This window comes from Zootoca vivipara, chromosome Z1 (assembly GCF_965207765.1).
Source record: "Zootoca vivipara chromosome Z1, rZooViv2.hap1.1, whole genome shotgun sequence".
NCBI lineage: Eukaryota > Metazoa > Chordata > Lepidosauria > Squamata > Lacertidae > Zootoca > Zootoca vivipara.
This window is the reverse complement of record NC_142583.1, coordinates 39,642,512-39,658,532: the sequence shown is the minus strand read 5'-3', so window position 1 is coordinate 39,658,532 and position 16,021 is coordinate 39,642,512. Positions and strand designations below refer to the sequence as shown.

Genomic DNA, 16,021 nt, shown 5'->3' with positions numbered 1-16,021 from the left:
TTCCAAGTTTGTAAACACATCTATTCTCATCATGTCCACATACATTTCAATTATTTTATCAGCAGGAGGGAGGAAACTGAAGTGTATCCCAAATGCCTTGCCAGCTCATATTCTACAGGGAAATTCACATGGGGATTGTCTAGCTGCAAAGCCAGTTGAGATTGAGAAATTGAGAAAGAGACAATCAGAGAACCAGATAATTATACAGTTCGAAATGACCTTGAAGGTCATGTAGTCCAACCCCTGCTAATGCAGGAATCTCAACTAAAGCATCCATGACAGATGGCCTCCAACCTCTGCCAAAAAACCTCCAATGAAGGAGAGTCCATGACATCCCAAGGGAGTCTGCTCTATTGTCGAATAGTTCTTACTGTTATTCCTGATGTTTAGTTGCAATTTCCTTTCTTGTAACTTGAAGCCATTGGTTCAGGTCCTAGCCTCTGGAACAGGAGAAACAAGTTTGGTCCATCTTCTATGTGACAACCCTTTAGATATTTGAAGATGGCTATAATATAGTTTCTCAGTCTCATCTTTACCAGGCTAAACAAGTTCTCCAAATACTATGAATACTAAAAGGGGGTGAATCTGCCCGTATCAAGCTGTTGAAAGGCCTACTTATCACATCTTCCACTATGACCAAAAATCATCTCTTCAGACTGCTTCATCTCACTCTGTTATCAGAGCATTTATAATTGTTCTACCTTTTCCTTCAGGAAACCAAAATGTGCTGTGCTGACACCCAACATGTTCTTAACACATTACAAAATCAAGCCTTAAGACATGTTGTTAAGCGAATGATACCTTTACACAACTGCCTTTCAGAAAACACAAGAGCTGCATTAAAAACCAAGTCTTTAAATCTTGTTGTGAAGAGGAAAAGTGGTTTGTTTAACCTTCGGTTGCTTTGGTCATCCCACAAACATGAACCCTTTAATGCAGCAGTCTACAATCATCAGTAAAGAGAAGACAAGAGAGAGACAGAATAGAACAGCTGCAAATACTTCATAATCCTAATAAAATTTGCTTCACAGTACTGCATTCTGTTAATGCAAGAACCAATGAAATCAGAGTACCTAGAGGTTCAGGACGGGAGAACTTGTACTTGATGCAGCAGTTATATGCAATATATTTTGCAGACAAATTTAGTTTTATCCTCCAAAGAATTGATCCATTAGCTTTACTGAGTTAATCTACAGCACTGCTGACAACCTCTCCTTTTTTATCACATTTTCCCCTCAGAGGAACACTTGGAACTGGTCATATGTTTATTCTACTAGAAAGTCTCTGACTGTCTGTCCATCTCTCTTCCTCCAGCCTCTTCCCTTCTCTCTCTCTCTCACACATACACACACGCACACGCACACACACACACACCCCTCAGTTATATAAGCTTATTTATTGGGAATGAAACAAAATGGGAGGTGATGAAAGGATGTTGAAGAAGGTCTTAGAATAAAACATTTTGGGGGGGATATGTTATTGCTGAGAGCCAACAATAATAAAATCTCAGCAAGCTGTGAACCAATGTTAATGCTGGATAGCAATTTTGTTAGAAGGTTTCTTAGCAAGTACTGCACTGTTTTTAAGAGAAAAAACTTCTTAAGAATAAAAGAAAAAACTAAGCTGGATAGCCACATTTAATGAAATTACCTTCATTTTTTCTCCTCCCTGACATACATTATAATGTCTGAGTTAGTACAGAGCAAGCTGCTTTCAAGTATTGTCAGGGGAACTCCCTACAGGGAGCCTCCCCCCATCATCCTGACCAGCACTTTGCCCAGTGGCAGCGCTAGCAGCGGGTCAGGGGGAAGCGGATTGGAGGAGGGAAGGCTCAGCGAGGCATCAGAGTCCTGGCAACGCTCTGGGGAACAGACGGTGGAGGAAGGACTCAGCGAGGCATCAGAGCCCCTGCACCATTCTGACCAACAAGTGGAGGAGGGATGGCTCAGGGAGGTGTCTGAGCCCAGGCACTGCCCCAGCCAGCAAGGGGAAGAAGGGGCACCGCTCCTTCCGTTGCCCGAACTGAGGCGCGCGCCCAAATGCAGGGCTAGGGGGCAGCGTTTCGGGGTGCCCAGGTTATTATGCTGGCCCCGAAGCAGACGGGCGCCATTGCCAGGTTCTGAGAGTGACTAGGAGGTCATGTTTTCTGCTATCTCTGCACTGTAAATAGTATGCACAATAAAACCTTTAAAGACACAACCGACTGGAGCGTCTATACTCGGGAGTAGCTGCAACAACTCCCTGACAAGTATTTTAACTAAACACAGAAATCTTTCATGTGCATTAGCACATAAAGACCTATAAACAGGCTTTCCAAGGCCAGCATGCCAACAGTGCTCTCTAGAGTGCCATAGATGCCCTGGTAAAATGACAATTCACCATACTATGCTACACAAGTTACCATATATTGAAGCTGATGAAGGGATAAAAGATGCAGTTTCTCTGGAAACATTGCAGTGGGTCAGGCAATACATCACATCAATAGCCCAGAGTCAACCAGCACCAGTACTTATTCTTAAGTTGCACAATGGCTGAAGGGCCCATCTAAAATCTTTACTCCATGTACACATCTTATTCCATAAGCTCTGAACATATCCTACTACACAGCAGAGATTTCTCATCCCTGACTTGCCTTTGTCTCCATAAATCAGATTGCCATAAAACATCTTAATATTTCTAAAAGTCCACAAAACCAGGAGGGTCTTCAACAAAGGAGTTTACTGCTGCCACCTAGTGTCAACTCACATTATAAAGCAAATAAGAACATCAAGGGGTACTTTCTACGTGGCATTTTCCCTTCTCAGCAATATCCACTATGAAGGACACCCAGCATATCTAAAACATGCAAGTGTTTTGGGTGCAATTATACACTACCACATATAAATGTACAACTAATAAAAATAGATATTTGGGGTTTTCCACACAACACTCCACAACAGAGATTATAGTGGTGTGGGGGAAAGCAGTTCGTGTGAATAGCACACAAGGAGTTCTACAGAGAAGAATAAAACTTAAGGTTCTGGGTCAGGAACCATTGTTCTACTGGAACACTGTGGTTGGTCATCTTTATCATGAAAGGGACTTCCAAGACAATCACATAAGGAGCTCTGATGCCTTTGATGGCTGGTAAAGAAGTTAGGTAGGCAGAGGCTTGTTCTATTAAACTGTAGCACTGGCAGAAGGACATTTACTCAGTGTTTTTCAATACAGTGGAGTACACAGAGCAGATTTTCGAACCAAGGCTGATTACGTTAATTTACTCTTGGATAGGCATTCAAATGGCATCAGCCTGAGAAACCCCAAGTACCCACATCTGCTCAGGTCAGTGTGGACATTTGCACTTCAAAGCCCTGATAAAAAGTATCTGTGTAGCACCCTTTAATGCCACAACTTAGCTTCTGCAGCAGGAATACCACTCCAACTGCAAGGGAAGGCTTCCATCTGGTGAAATATATTCTAAATCAGCACAGTATAAGGCTGGCTTGCTTTGCTCAGAAATGTTTACAGTGCTATGAGAGAGAGAGCAGCTAACAATCAAGGTTCTAACCCAGCAAGCCAGTGACTCACTGATTATGTCTAAGAGCAGCAGTTCTTCAAGTTTAGGGATTAAAACCTGTGATGCTGAAAGAAGGGTCAAGAATTGAGCTGATTGATTTAACAATGGAGAGATTCGGGGAAATGGAAGAGAGTCCTTTTCCTTCTTCCAAACCATGAGTGCAAAGGGAGACAAACACATTTTATTGGGATAAAGTTGCTTTTGCTTTCAGCAAATTAGAATTTTTAGACTCTGCGGAGATATGCACCTAAACTAGGAAAATTCCCCTTCATAGGAAAACATTTTCCTTTTGAAAGAATCACCTTTCCCAAGTAAAAAGCTTCACACACTCCATTTATTACTGGGATGCAGTATCTCATGATCTCTCTGCCCCAACATTTAAGAAAGAAAGAAATTGGCACCCTAGTCATACTAAGAGCTTCCATGACTTCACTGAAGACCCTTTTGAGAAAGAGCACTTTTAGGAGAACAGACACATTCAACAGAATGGCACTGTTCTATACAATAGGTACTCATAAGTATTAGGGCAACTGGAATATGTTCAACAGAGGTGCTAGCATCTGTGCCCTCCCCATGGTAAATGCAATATTGTGCTGCAGGCCAAAGGCTGACACCAGAAGATGTTTAATGGCATCACATAAACACAGCAGTTCAATTATACCAGCTTCATGGCTATCAAACTAATTATACACAACTGATATTTGAAAATGAGTTCTGGGTTTATACACATGTTCTGTATTAGCTAAAACAACTGTTAAACAGGTTAGGATTATGTGTGAACCCACCCCCGCTTTTTTTGTTCCATTCAGATAAATCCCAAACATGCAGAACATGTATTAGAATGTAGTAAGTAGCACTGCAGTATATTCTTTGGCCAGAGATCTGATACATTTTCTCTGTTTATATTACATGTTTATATTAAACTACTGCAACATTTCACACAAACACTTTGTGTAATTGTGTAAATTGTATAATCCATGCCATATTTTCCCCACCCTCCTCCCTAAACAGTTTGCACCCACTTCATCCTCTGTCAGCCCTCACCATCTCTTAGTTTTCTGTTATAGAGTTGTAGGTTCTCACTTGGAAATTATGCATATTCTGGACTGCCTGGATATAAAATACATAGAATTAGTACAATGGTACCTCAGGTTACAGACGCTTCAGGTTACAGACTCTGCTAACCCAGAAATAGTACCTCAGGTTAAGAACTTTGCTTCAGGATGAGAACAGAAATTGTGCGGCTGTGGCGCAGCGGCAGCAGGAGGCCCCATTAGCTAAAGTGGTACCTCAGGTTAAGAACAGTTTCAGGTTAAAAACGGACCTCCAGAACGAATTAAGTTCTTAACCTGAGGTACCACTGTAGTTGCTTATTATCCTGAGTATCTGTGGCCAGGATAGGTTTTTTAAAAGAAATGAACATTTACACAGAGCAACAGTGGCACACAGTGGCCCGTAACAAACTGTCGCTCGCGGGGCAGCCGGCACAGACCGCGTACGGCGTGCGCGGGCAGTGGAGAGGGGCGCACAGAGTGGAGCCCCCCCCCAGAGTGGAGCCCGGGGTGCACTGCCCCCACCGCCCCCACCTTGCTACGCCACTGCAGAGCAACAATAGTAAATTGGTGCTTAAAGCAGAGGTTTGATGCTAAGGAAGATAACTCATGAGGAAATGAGTTCACCCAAATTTCACAGGTCTCTTCAGTCCCTAACATCACCTGCCATTAAAGCCACTCTGCATAGGACAAACAGATCAGTCTCTACTCAAAAGAACAAATGGGCACAAACCTGCCATAAAAAAAACAGCACCATGCAGAAACCAATATGAGGTCATTTGAATATCCGAAAACATTTGACTGCAGCCCAGAAATTCAAAATTATCTAACAAAAGGAGGTCAAATGGACACTCTAGCATGAAATTGCTAAAGTAGATTCATCAGCCAGTTTAATTCTGTCCATTTAGGTCTTAATCAAGATCCTGTTAGTCCTCTCCCACTATTAAATTGACTTATAAAAGCTTTTTAAAAAGCTCTTATATCTGAACCAAAGTTTAAAATGACCACTGTTTGTTTGAGTTCACTCACAGTGACAAATGGGTTGGTTTAAAATGGAAAAGAAAGCTTGTGATCTCTAAGCTGCCATGTACAAGACGAAGAAAGGGAGGCAGGATTTCATGAGCCCAATGATCCTTCACATAAGCATCTGCACATAGACATTAACACAAAACAAGTTTAACTAGACAAACCATGATTTCACATTATAAAACTACGCAGCCAGAGTCATCTTTAAGCATGGGAAATCAAAGAACACAAGCTATTAAAAAAACCACCATGGGAAGTATTTTTGCCTATAAAATTTCATAGTCTACATTTTTCACTGGCATTCTTTGAAACCCTGCATAACCTTTTCACAGCACTTAAAACAAGCCATTATTCTCACATTTTTCCCCTTAGCACATAAACTGCAATTATTGATTTATGAATCAATCAACAATTTTACTTTGATGCTTTTCTGTCAATTGGTAATAATACATTAAAACCTGTGATATAAGCTGTGAGAATGTAGTTTACATAAAGCTTTTACAAACATTGCAAGAAAGCTTAAAATTACTGGCAATGTGGATATTTCAATTTGCTCATTCATCTTGCCTACCAGCACTCCTGTGCCTAGGAATGCAACTGGTTTATGGAAACGCAATTCATTATGGAGCAAATCACACAGCAGTACATTCCTCACTTTTTATTTAAATACACTTGATCATTAAGCATACGACTACATTCACCTTCATGCTTGCACAGCTAAGAGCCTTACATTACTTTCAGTCAGACCCCTCAATTCCAGATGGATTAAAAGGTTACCATAAAAATTCACAGCAGCCTTAATATGTCACACAAAACTTGCTTTCAGAGAGTACCATTTTTAATGGTAGTTAGGTTAAAGCAAACATTTGGCAGCTTCACAATTGTACAAGGAACCCAACCTGAATACCAACCGAAGCAGTATTTAAAATGATTCAACTTAAACTAAGAAATATGGCTGCCTATATTACCTAATATCTTGTGGAATTTGTGGAATTTAACAAGTTAATTTATATAAAAGCATACAAATTAACTTTGAGCAGGCTTGAAATGCACTTTTCAAAATCCTACACAAAGAATCTGAAGTTTCTAAGCAATATAAATGTACCGTTCATGCACAGGGGCAAATTGAGCTAATAGATGGGAACAGTCCTTACTACTGCACCATTAAGCTGCAAGCTAAGAAGGATATACTACAAATGCTAGTAATGATTATTCTAAGGAAATTACTACAGCCTACTGATCACAAATCCACTTTTAAATAAAACATTAAAATAGGTTTTAAAACACGTACTTCTACACTCATATTTATTCAGGGCCCCATGGAACAATTATTGCACAGAAAAACCATAATTAGGTTTCATACTCATTTTGCACCTAAAACAGTTCCTAAAGCAAATATATAAGCATTTAGAAGTTTGAGAAGCTAGAAAGGTCACATGGAAAGGTTCTCAATGAGATCAAATTTCTAATGCTGAATAGTTTACCAAGAGAGAAATCAAGAGAGTCTGCTAAATAGACAAAAACATTTTTTTCAGAAACTTTATGTAAGGGTGCTGTTGCGGCTACTCTTGAGTAACAACATCTGAGTCTGTTCTGTCTTTAAGAGTTTTATTGTGCATAGTATTTACAGTGCAAAGATAGCAAAAACATGACCTCTCAGTCACTCGCAGAATCTGGAAGTGGACGTTTCCGGCTACGGGACCAGCATAAAAGTTTGGGCACCCCGAAACGCCTTCTCCCGACCTTACGTTTGGTGGTGCGCCTTAATTCGGGTGCCGGAACGGGCTGCCTGCTCCCCTCCACCTCTTGGTCCAACATCGCTGAGCCCTGACATCTCCGTCCCGCTCACTTCCTGATTCCCCTCACCTGACCCACTGCTGCTGCTCTCACTGGGCGAAGTGCTGGTCAGCAAGAGGGGAGGAGGCTCCCTGTAGGAAGGCCTCCTGACACTTAATAATGGTAATTTTGATACTATGAAAGCAACCAACAGCAGACATTTCTCCATGTGAAAATGTGCGACCTAGATATCTGTGAAATGTCTTAATATCTGTCTGATTATATAAGCATTATAAATCCTTCATATTGTGAGAGTGAGTGATGATACAGGATGTGCCTCGAACTCAGTGGAAAGTTCCAGGGTGCCATGTCAGCTAAGTTAGAGTAGAAATAAGGAAGTATAGCCCATGCTTCCTAATAAGGTTAACTTTAGAATAGAGAATGTAGATTGGTTAATGTATTAGAAATGTGTCTTTCTCTGATAGATAGATTGTAAGCCAAGCCTCTAAGGAGGGGCGGCAGCAATAGGGTTATAAGCTTCAGCTTGTGTGTGGATCGGGGCTCTTCGCACCACTCCGGTCGAGGAGCCCGCCTTTGCAAACGCGTTACAATAAAGAGGAAGTGGTAAGACTTACTTCGGTGTCTCCTTGTCTGATTGCAAGTCCACGCAAGTGACTTCTCACAATATGCTATGTAGGAATTGGGATAAAGGAAAAGGAGAAATCAGCCATATATCTGCATTATCTGAGGTTCCATGACTTGACACATTCACCAGTCGATCCAGAGCCACCAGCCAATATGTTCACATAATGTGGTTAGCTATACTTGGTGATCACAGTAAACATCCATCTGAAGTGCACACGAAAGCTCATACCAATGACAAACTTAGTTGGTGCTACTGGAAAGAATTTTTTTATTTTGCATCCTACATCAAGCGTTCATTTGAATACATGGAAAAAACTTTAAGATGGAACCATCTCCTGACCTAAATCTAGTTCTATACCTTCAGTGCATTACTGAAATGCAATCTAACCAGGTTGGCAAGGGGATATAATTACATGCCCGAATCAAAATAGTTGCTCCACAAGTCACTTAACCATATTTCATGCATTTCTCAAATATGGCCCTCTGCAATAAATAATTCTCAGCCAATGTGAAGCAGATAACTGGAAGTGTGTATACTGAACATCCTTAGGAGAATGATGGTAAGAGGCCCCAACCCTCAAACCACTGTGAATCTAAACTTATGATATGGTCCATCTCTGTAGATCTTGGCATAAGTTAGAAGATATGGCTAAATATGACAATGGATACCCCACCATGAACCGTGGCTTTGTTACAAGTCTGATTCCAGTCTAGACTCTTGAAAGACATCCAAGCATATCCTGAGTTCCTCACACCCTGTAAAAATTAACACATGGAAATTTAGTTTCCAAGTACAGGATTCTCAACTCCTCAGTGGGAGCCATCCACACTATGGCAGAATAATCTGAAGGCAGAGAACGAACCAAGAGGTGGCCAGGTTCAGTTAATGGCTCACTATCACAGCCTTTCATCCTTTTGTTATGCAAACAGGTTGGCCAGCTTTTTAGTTATTTTCTCACTAGAATGGGCAAGATGAGAAAGGGGCAGGATGTGTTCATTTCAAGGCCCCTCCCTTTCCTACTAGGAGGCATTAGCTAAACTTATTTAAAACCCTGGAATCCCAGTAGGCAGTTGGCTCTGCTAGCTTCAACAGAACTTATCCAACCCTCTCAAGGGCCCGCATACACATTCTTAAGGCCAGTTATATCCTTCTCTTTCCATTTCTGCCTTGCAAAACCATAATTAGGTTTTATACTAATTCTAGGTTTCTGTGACAAAATTGCCAAGCTCCCTTTTCTACAGGCTTTTAAAAATAGTTAGCTATTTCTGCCACTCTTTAGATCAAAGTGTGTATGTATTGTGTAAATTGCTGCCTACTTAAATTGTTATTTTAATGTCTGAAGCAGCATTTATGTATATTCCATCACTTCTATTTCATATAATAAACCAAGTTCCTTTGGTGTGAGAACTTCTTGTGGGTAAACACATATTCATAACGAATGCAAGTCATAACCCCAGCAAAAGATCCTAAAACTATCATTAGTATATGGACACACATGAGTGCTTACACACACATGTCGGTTCATAACACATACTGTAACACTACACATATCCAGTTTGTGTGTGTGTGCACAACCTGTACATATTTAGATTTGCAATGAACTACCTGCTTTCATTTGTACAAGTGTATGATCTGGTCATACAGTTTCCTGAATATGCATAGGATGAAGGCAAGGCCACAATGTTCTTACCACAATGTTCTTAGTCACTCACTTACATTGTCTGAAAACTTACTATCCCTATGTGATATATTAGAATTTTGCCATATGTAGTCCCTATATGTATATCAGCTAGGGTGTCCCAGGAGCTAACACACCAGGCCTTCTGGTTAACTAGTCCTAGACTTTGTAGATGTGTGTTGTATCATATTAAGCAATATAGGTTCTATTGGATAATTAATGAGATGCAGAGTGAGAGGTGGAGAAGAGAACCATGTGTACTACTTGAGTTCCTTGGAAGACAGGGCAATACCAAGGAGGTAGGTAAACTTAATTCAGACATTATGTCAACTCATGGTTAAGGAAGGTAAGTAATCAGAAAGAAAACCAGAATTAAAACAAAAACAAAAAACCACCATTGTCTGAAATGGATTGGCAAGTCATGGTTTGTCCTTACTGAGCCTCCAGAAGACAACTGACCTAGATTATCTGTTTTCATTTTCATTTTTTAAAGATATAATTTTCAACTACCTTTACACTGCTGCAGTCATGCTACAAGTTATACAATTTTATTTTCAGTAGAAATTAATCCCTCCAAATAAACATTTACTGAAGCTATTTGTGGCAGGAGATAGCGACAAAGACATATTCCACCAATGTTTGCTACAGTTATCTGAATCTCATATTAGCAGTCCTGGTTTATCTGACCCCTCCAAAAATCATAATGTCTGAACCAGACAAAAATAATAATTAGCTTCTCGCTTTCTATTGCCATGACTCCAAATGTGTCAAGGTCTGACAATTGTGAAAGATAATGAAAATAGTTAAACCTCTCATTCCTTGTTTCTTTTCCCAAAATCCCAATATTTAAAACTGGGATTAAAAAATGGTTCTGGAAGCTTCTTTTAACTGAATAAAAAGAAAGGCAAATATACACAACTACTTTCCCCTAGAACGGACACTATTGTAAGAATAATAGTCAGCACAAACAGTCCCAGAAAAGCATTACTGTACAGAGCTCACCAATTCTATCTTTCTGTAACAATAGTAGGAATTAAGATGTGGATTCTGCAGTCAATAAAAGTCTGCTGGAGTATTCTGGATTGACATCTTCTTTTACACATCAAATTAGGACACAGTTTGGCCTCAAGTCATTTCTGATGCAGCCAATCATTCAGTAGCATTGTTGATGCTACTGAGGAATGTCTCACATTTTAAAAACAGCCATAAAGGTAAACGGAAGGCAATGTTTAGGCTACTGCCAACAATACTGAATATTTCTATCCATAGAATCATACCAAGGAGTTTTTAAAAAGTGAAAAGAATTGCGTAAATTCAGGAAAAGGTACACATATGTAGGAAAAGAAAGAAATGAATTACCTTATTCTTATTTTTCATTAGAAAGAGCAGATTTCCTTTCAGACGACACCATCTCTCTCTTGGCTCTGCATGCAAAAGCAGCATAGTATTATTAATAATAACGACAATGATGAAGATAACAATAAATAATATCCTTCTCTCTTCATATGTTTCTTCTTAAAGAAGATGCATTTGTAATGAAGTTTAATGGGAAAGTCATTAATGAAAAATCAGCTTCACTTGGCAGCTGACTTATAACATGCTGCTAAATGTCAGATTAACTTCCCAGAAGCTTTCAGTTATACTGCAGCTGACAGAATTGGAGACTGCAACATACACTCGGTGATGATTTCTTTTGCTTTGTTCCATTTTGCAAAAGGGAACACAGACTGACTCTTTTGCATGAGACAACCATGCAAACCTTGCCTCAGCAGATGAACCTTACTGGGAAAACTCAATATTTATTCTTTTCACTGGGTTGTTACATACTTAATTGATTTATTTTACTCTAAACAACACACACCATACAGGCAATATTTGGATTATTTTTGTCATTTCTAAAAACATCAACACAATGGTATGGGGACATAAGCACAGGATGGGGTGCTGTGCATGACAAGGTGGGCTAGAATTAAGCTTGTCTTCAGAGATTAACACACAGTGTTAAAAACCAGTGCCAGCCAGAAGCTTTTTGAAGCTGGTCCCCCCCCCCCAATAAGATGTTGTTCAATATAACTAATACCTATTAAAACAACAGAGACTTTCATCACTTTAAAAGACCAACAAATCAACTAAGTGTAGTGTAGTCCAAAAAAACATATTCCATGATAGATTTGCTGGTCTTTAAGGTACCAAAATACCTTATCCAAGTTGACAGGTGTATATAAACATAGTTGCGTTGGGAGAGGGGTTGTAATCAGGCGGGTTACAAGGAAATGAAATGCCGAAAATACAGTCTTGGATATGTTAGAACCCAAATGCATCTGAAACCGCTACTGTAACCATTGACAAAGCAAGGTTGAAAACACAAACATCCTGGTATTGGTAAGCTAATTAATGCTCCTAAAGGTAAAGGGACCCCTGACAATTCTGGTCCAGTCGCAAACGACTCTGGGTTTGCGGCGCTCATCTCGCTTTACAGGCTGAGGGAGCTGGCGTTTGTCCGCTTCCACAGAGAGTTTTTCCGGGTCATGTGGCTAGCATGACTAAGCCGCTTATGGCGAAACCAGAGCAGCGCACAGAAATGCAGTTTACCTTCCTGCTGGAGTGGTACCTATTTATCTACTTGTGTGCTTTCGAAGTGCTAGGTTGGCAGGAGCTGGGACCGAGCAACGGGAGCTCACCACGTCGCAGGGATTCGAACCGCCAACCTTCCAATCGGCAAGCCCAAGCAGCACAGTGGTTTAACCTACAGTGAGTTTTTTTAAAAAAACATTAACTTGATTCAGGCCACAGGAGATAGAAATGAACTTGATGGGTGGGGTAATAGAAAAATTCAGTTATCTACAGAAAAACCTGGTTGTGCAGTGTGAAATATATTCAGTCTCTAAAGAGGAACAAGAAATTTGCAGGTGGGAATTCTCCCTATTAGAGGGCTGGGTTCAAAGTTCTGTTTATGCCAGGGGATGGGAACCTGTGGCTCTCAAAGTGTTTTTAGATTCTAACTCCCTGATCACTGGCTATGCTGGCAAGGTTGATGATAGCTGGAGTCCAGCAACAGCTGTAGGACACAATATTCAGTATCTTAAGGATCTCCTCCACCAGTTATTGCAAAATAAATAAAATTTCCATATGCTTCAACTGCCTGCTTATCAGGGACAGTCTCTATGTCGTAAGCTCTATTCCATATTTTTGACTTTTGGGAATCCCTTGTTCAAATATGTTAACAGGCAATACTACCACTGCCATCCTCCATGGGGTTAAAGCTTCCTCCACATGATCTCTAGAAGTTAAAACTCTGGGTCTGCAATCCCATATTTATTTGCCTGGGAGTAAGTCCTATTGAACTCAGTAGGGTTTCATTCTGATTCAACATGTTTAGGACTGCACTGTGAATGCGGATTGGCTGTGTCTCATCTCTAGCACACAGTCTAGAGTGAAATAGTAGGTTAGGCTACATTTTGTACTGCTGATAATGTATTATCTTTTTGCTAGTAGATGTTTTACAGAAAAACAACCATTCTCTTAGCTTGTAAATCACAGGGGTAGGTACAGAGTTCAATGAATAAGGAATGCAGTGGACAGCTTACACGAGTATGCAATGGGGAGCAGGGTGAGGCTTGCAAAATTCTCTTTGGCATGAACTTAGGAGAGTTGCACAGAATGAATTTTTGTCTGTGAAATGTAGGCTGATATGAATTTCTAGCACTGCCAGCTGCAAAAAGATGGGATTCTATCCGTTACTGCCTGTGCAGAATTCTGCTCACACAATGCAACTTTCCATTCCTCTCCTCCCCCTGCAAGCCCCCAAAATTTGCTCCAGGGGGTGCTCCAACCCTCTGCAGCAGATTTTGAGGTGGGAAACTGCAGGACTCAAGAGAGAAATGAGAACTTCTGCTGTGCAAGTGGAACAAAAGTGGAACAACAGCATTAGGTACAACCCATGGGGTGTGATATTTTGTGTAATGCATTCTTTCTAATTTTGTCTTGGTTGTTTGCAATGTATGGGGGGGTGACTTTATTCTGTTGTTATGTGCTGTTATTTTGTTGATAGTATGTTGCATATGTGAAGTGGATTCTTGATTATTATTATTTTACTTGTTCTTGGTTATGTTTTGAATTGTGATAGGATGACAATGTGCCCTTTAATGTATTTGTTGACATTTCTGTGGGTTGCAAACCACCACATGGAAATGAATGTGGAACAGAGCTAAACAAATTTAAAATGAAACAAAAATGAAAAACAGATCTGAACGTTTCAAACCCAAATATAGTGTTGGTTCCAAAGTCAATGACAAGATGGAGTGGTTAGAGGACAACGCTGTACTCTTACTTGCAACTAAAAAAACCAAAGAGGAAGGTGTGCAAAATAGGCAAATGCATGAAAATTAGTTCAATTTAAGAGGCCACAGAACTCAACTTGTCTTGGCCCAGAATTAGGTTAGTTCCATTAAGTGTTTTTACCATCTTGTTGTAGTTGTTAGCATCAAACCAAATGTACTGAGGGAAGAACAAGGGCTGGATGTGAAAATTAGAGGCATGTGTAGGCCTTCCCATTCAATTTAGCAGCCCCTTGCACTAGCTGTGCTCCTAAACATGCATAGCACCCAGAAACTAAGCAGAGGCCTGTTTCTCCCCAGCATGCAGAAAGCATGCAACTTGATAAATCGTTTGATATAACACATAAGAAAAGAACTTCTCTCATTCTCTTATGTAAATTAATCCAGTTAGCAACCAGCAGCCGGACTATTACTTTCATCTTTGTTTGCACATACCAGTGAGAGTCTAATCCACCATAGCTATGGCAGAAAAGCAATTACTTAGAAGGTGTTTAGGAGCACTCAGCCATTAGCAATGAAGAAAACGGATTATACCGGCAAATCTGTGAATACTAAAACAGTGAGCAGACAACAGCTGCCAAACATACGTGCAGAGACGATTGCCAATGCCAGCTATTATTACCTATACATTTACCATCCCTTAGCATTCTGCAAATGTTCAGTTTTCCTTCCTTGTCAAAACAAGATGATGGCCTTCTAGCCAGCGAAATCAATTCTCTGATATTGTATTGCATCTGGCTGATGGTGAAGAAGATGAAGAGGAAATGGATGATAACAGGGATGCTAATGAACTGGTTGAAAGTGAGCAAGATCTATTCAGCAGACAAGGCCAACTGCAACATTAAAACAAAAACAGAAAGGTGTAGTACACAATTGCATGCTGATGTCTTTCCATAGCTTTGCTTAGGGTTCCTAGCTAGTTGTTGTTTTAATGTAACTGCCTAGCTGCGTGGGATTTCATGTATCAAGTCATCAATTAAATCTGCATAAACTTCCATATAAACACAAAATTTCTGAGTCAAAAGTTCCTTTCTTTAAATTTTTGGATGATTGCATATCACAGATGGCACCACTTTAGAAGACACATTCCCTTATGTACAAAAGAGGAGAAACAACACAATTAACACCATATATATATATATACTGTATATGGTAGCTCAAAGCAGCTGGAGGACAGCAGGTTGAGGAAAAGTGGTCACAAATCCACAGATTTCAATTAGTCTACCTTAAGCAGGACTAAGATGAGTACAGCTGTACTTCTATAACAACTTACCTGGCAGTAATCCCACTGAACTCCATTGAACGTACTTCTAAGCAAGGGTGTGTGTGTGTGTGTGTGTGTGTGTGTGTGTGTGTGTGTGTGTGTGATTGCTTAATCAATTGCTGAATCTTCTAAACAATGAATTCACTAAAAGGTCATAGTTCTAGTTTTTTCTAGAACTGTAGTAGTTCCTGAGTACTGGCAGTTGTGGGGGTGTTGCTTATCCTAGAGTGAACATCTAATACTGCAACAGTCTAGAACAGGGGTCCCCAAACTAAGGCCCGGGGGGCGGATGCGGCCCAATCACCTTCTAAATCCGGCCCGTGGACGGTCCAGGAACCAGCATGTTTTTACATGAGTAGAATGTGTCCTTTTATTTAAAATGCATCTCTGGGTTATTTGTGGGGCATAGGAATTTGTTCATATTTTTTCTCAAAATATAGTCTGGCCCCCCACAAGGTCTGAGGGACAGTGGACCAGCCCCCTGCTGAAAAAGTTTGCTGACCCCTGGTTTAGAAGGTAGTGGCCACCTTGCGTCCCTCTTTTTGCTGCTGGACTACAGCTCCCTTCATCACTGGCTGGCTGGGGCTTGCTGGGAGATGCAGTCCAACAACATCTGGTGAACACTGGGATTGACATTTACATGGTAGATATCATGTTGCAGAGATCAAGTTTGGCCACTTTGTTAA

At 40.4% G+C, this 16,021-nt stretch overlaps 1 protein-coding gene across 12 annotated transcripts in view; it reads right to left on the bottom strand.

Moving 5' to 3' along the window:
• Positions 1 to 16,021, bottom strand: part of INPP4B (inositol polyphosphate-4-phosphatase type II B) — a 267,679-nt gene that overhangs the window by 197,136 nt on the left and 54,522 nt on the right. For 5 of the 12 annotated variants that reach the window (XR_015947735.1, XM_060278615.2, XM_088660296.1 and 2 more), the window contains exons 2-4: positions 14,694 to 14,904; positions 11,094 to 11,158; positions 8,046 to 8,099 (exon numbers count right to left, since the gene is read on the bottom strand). Coding sequence is in view for 8 of the 12 variants with exons in the window: in XM_060278615.2 (XP_060134598.1) it covers positions 8,046 to 8,099; positions 11,094 to 11,158; positions 14,694 to 14,805 (231 nt within the window). In the remaining 4 variants the exon portion in view is untranslated. Of the gene's footprint in view, positions 1 to 8,045; positions 8,100 to 11,093; positions 11,159 to 14,693; positions 14,905 to 16,021 lie in introns of those variants that run through there. The other 7 variants (XM_088660294.1, XM_088660300.1, XM_088660295.1 and 4 more) reach the window with 4 other exon arrangements.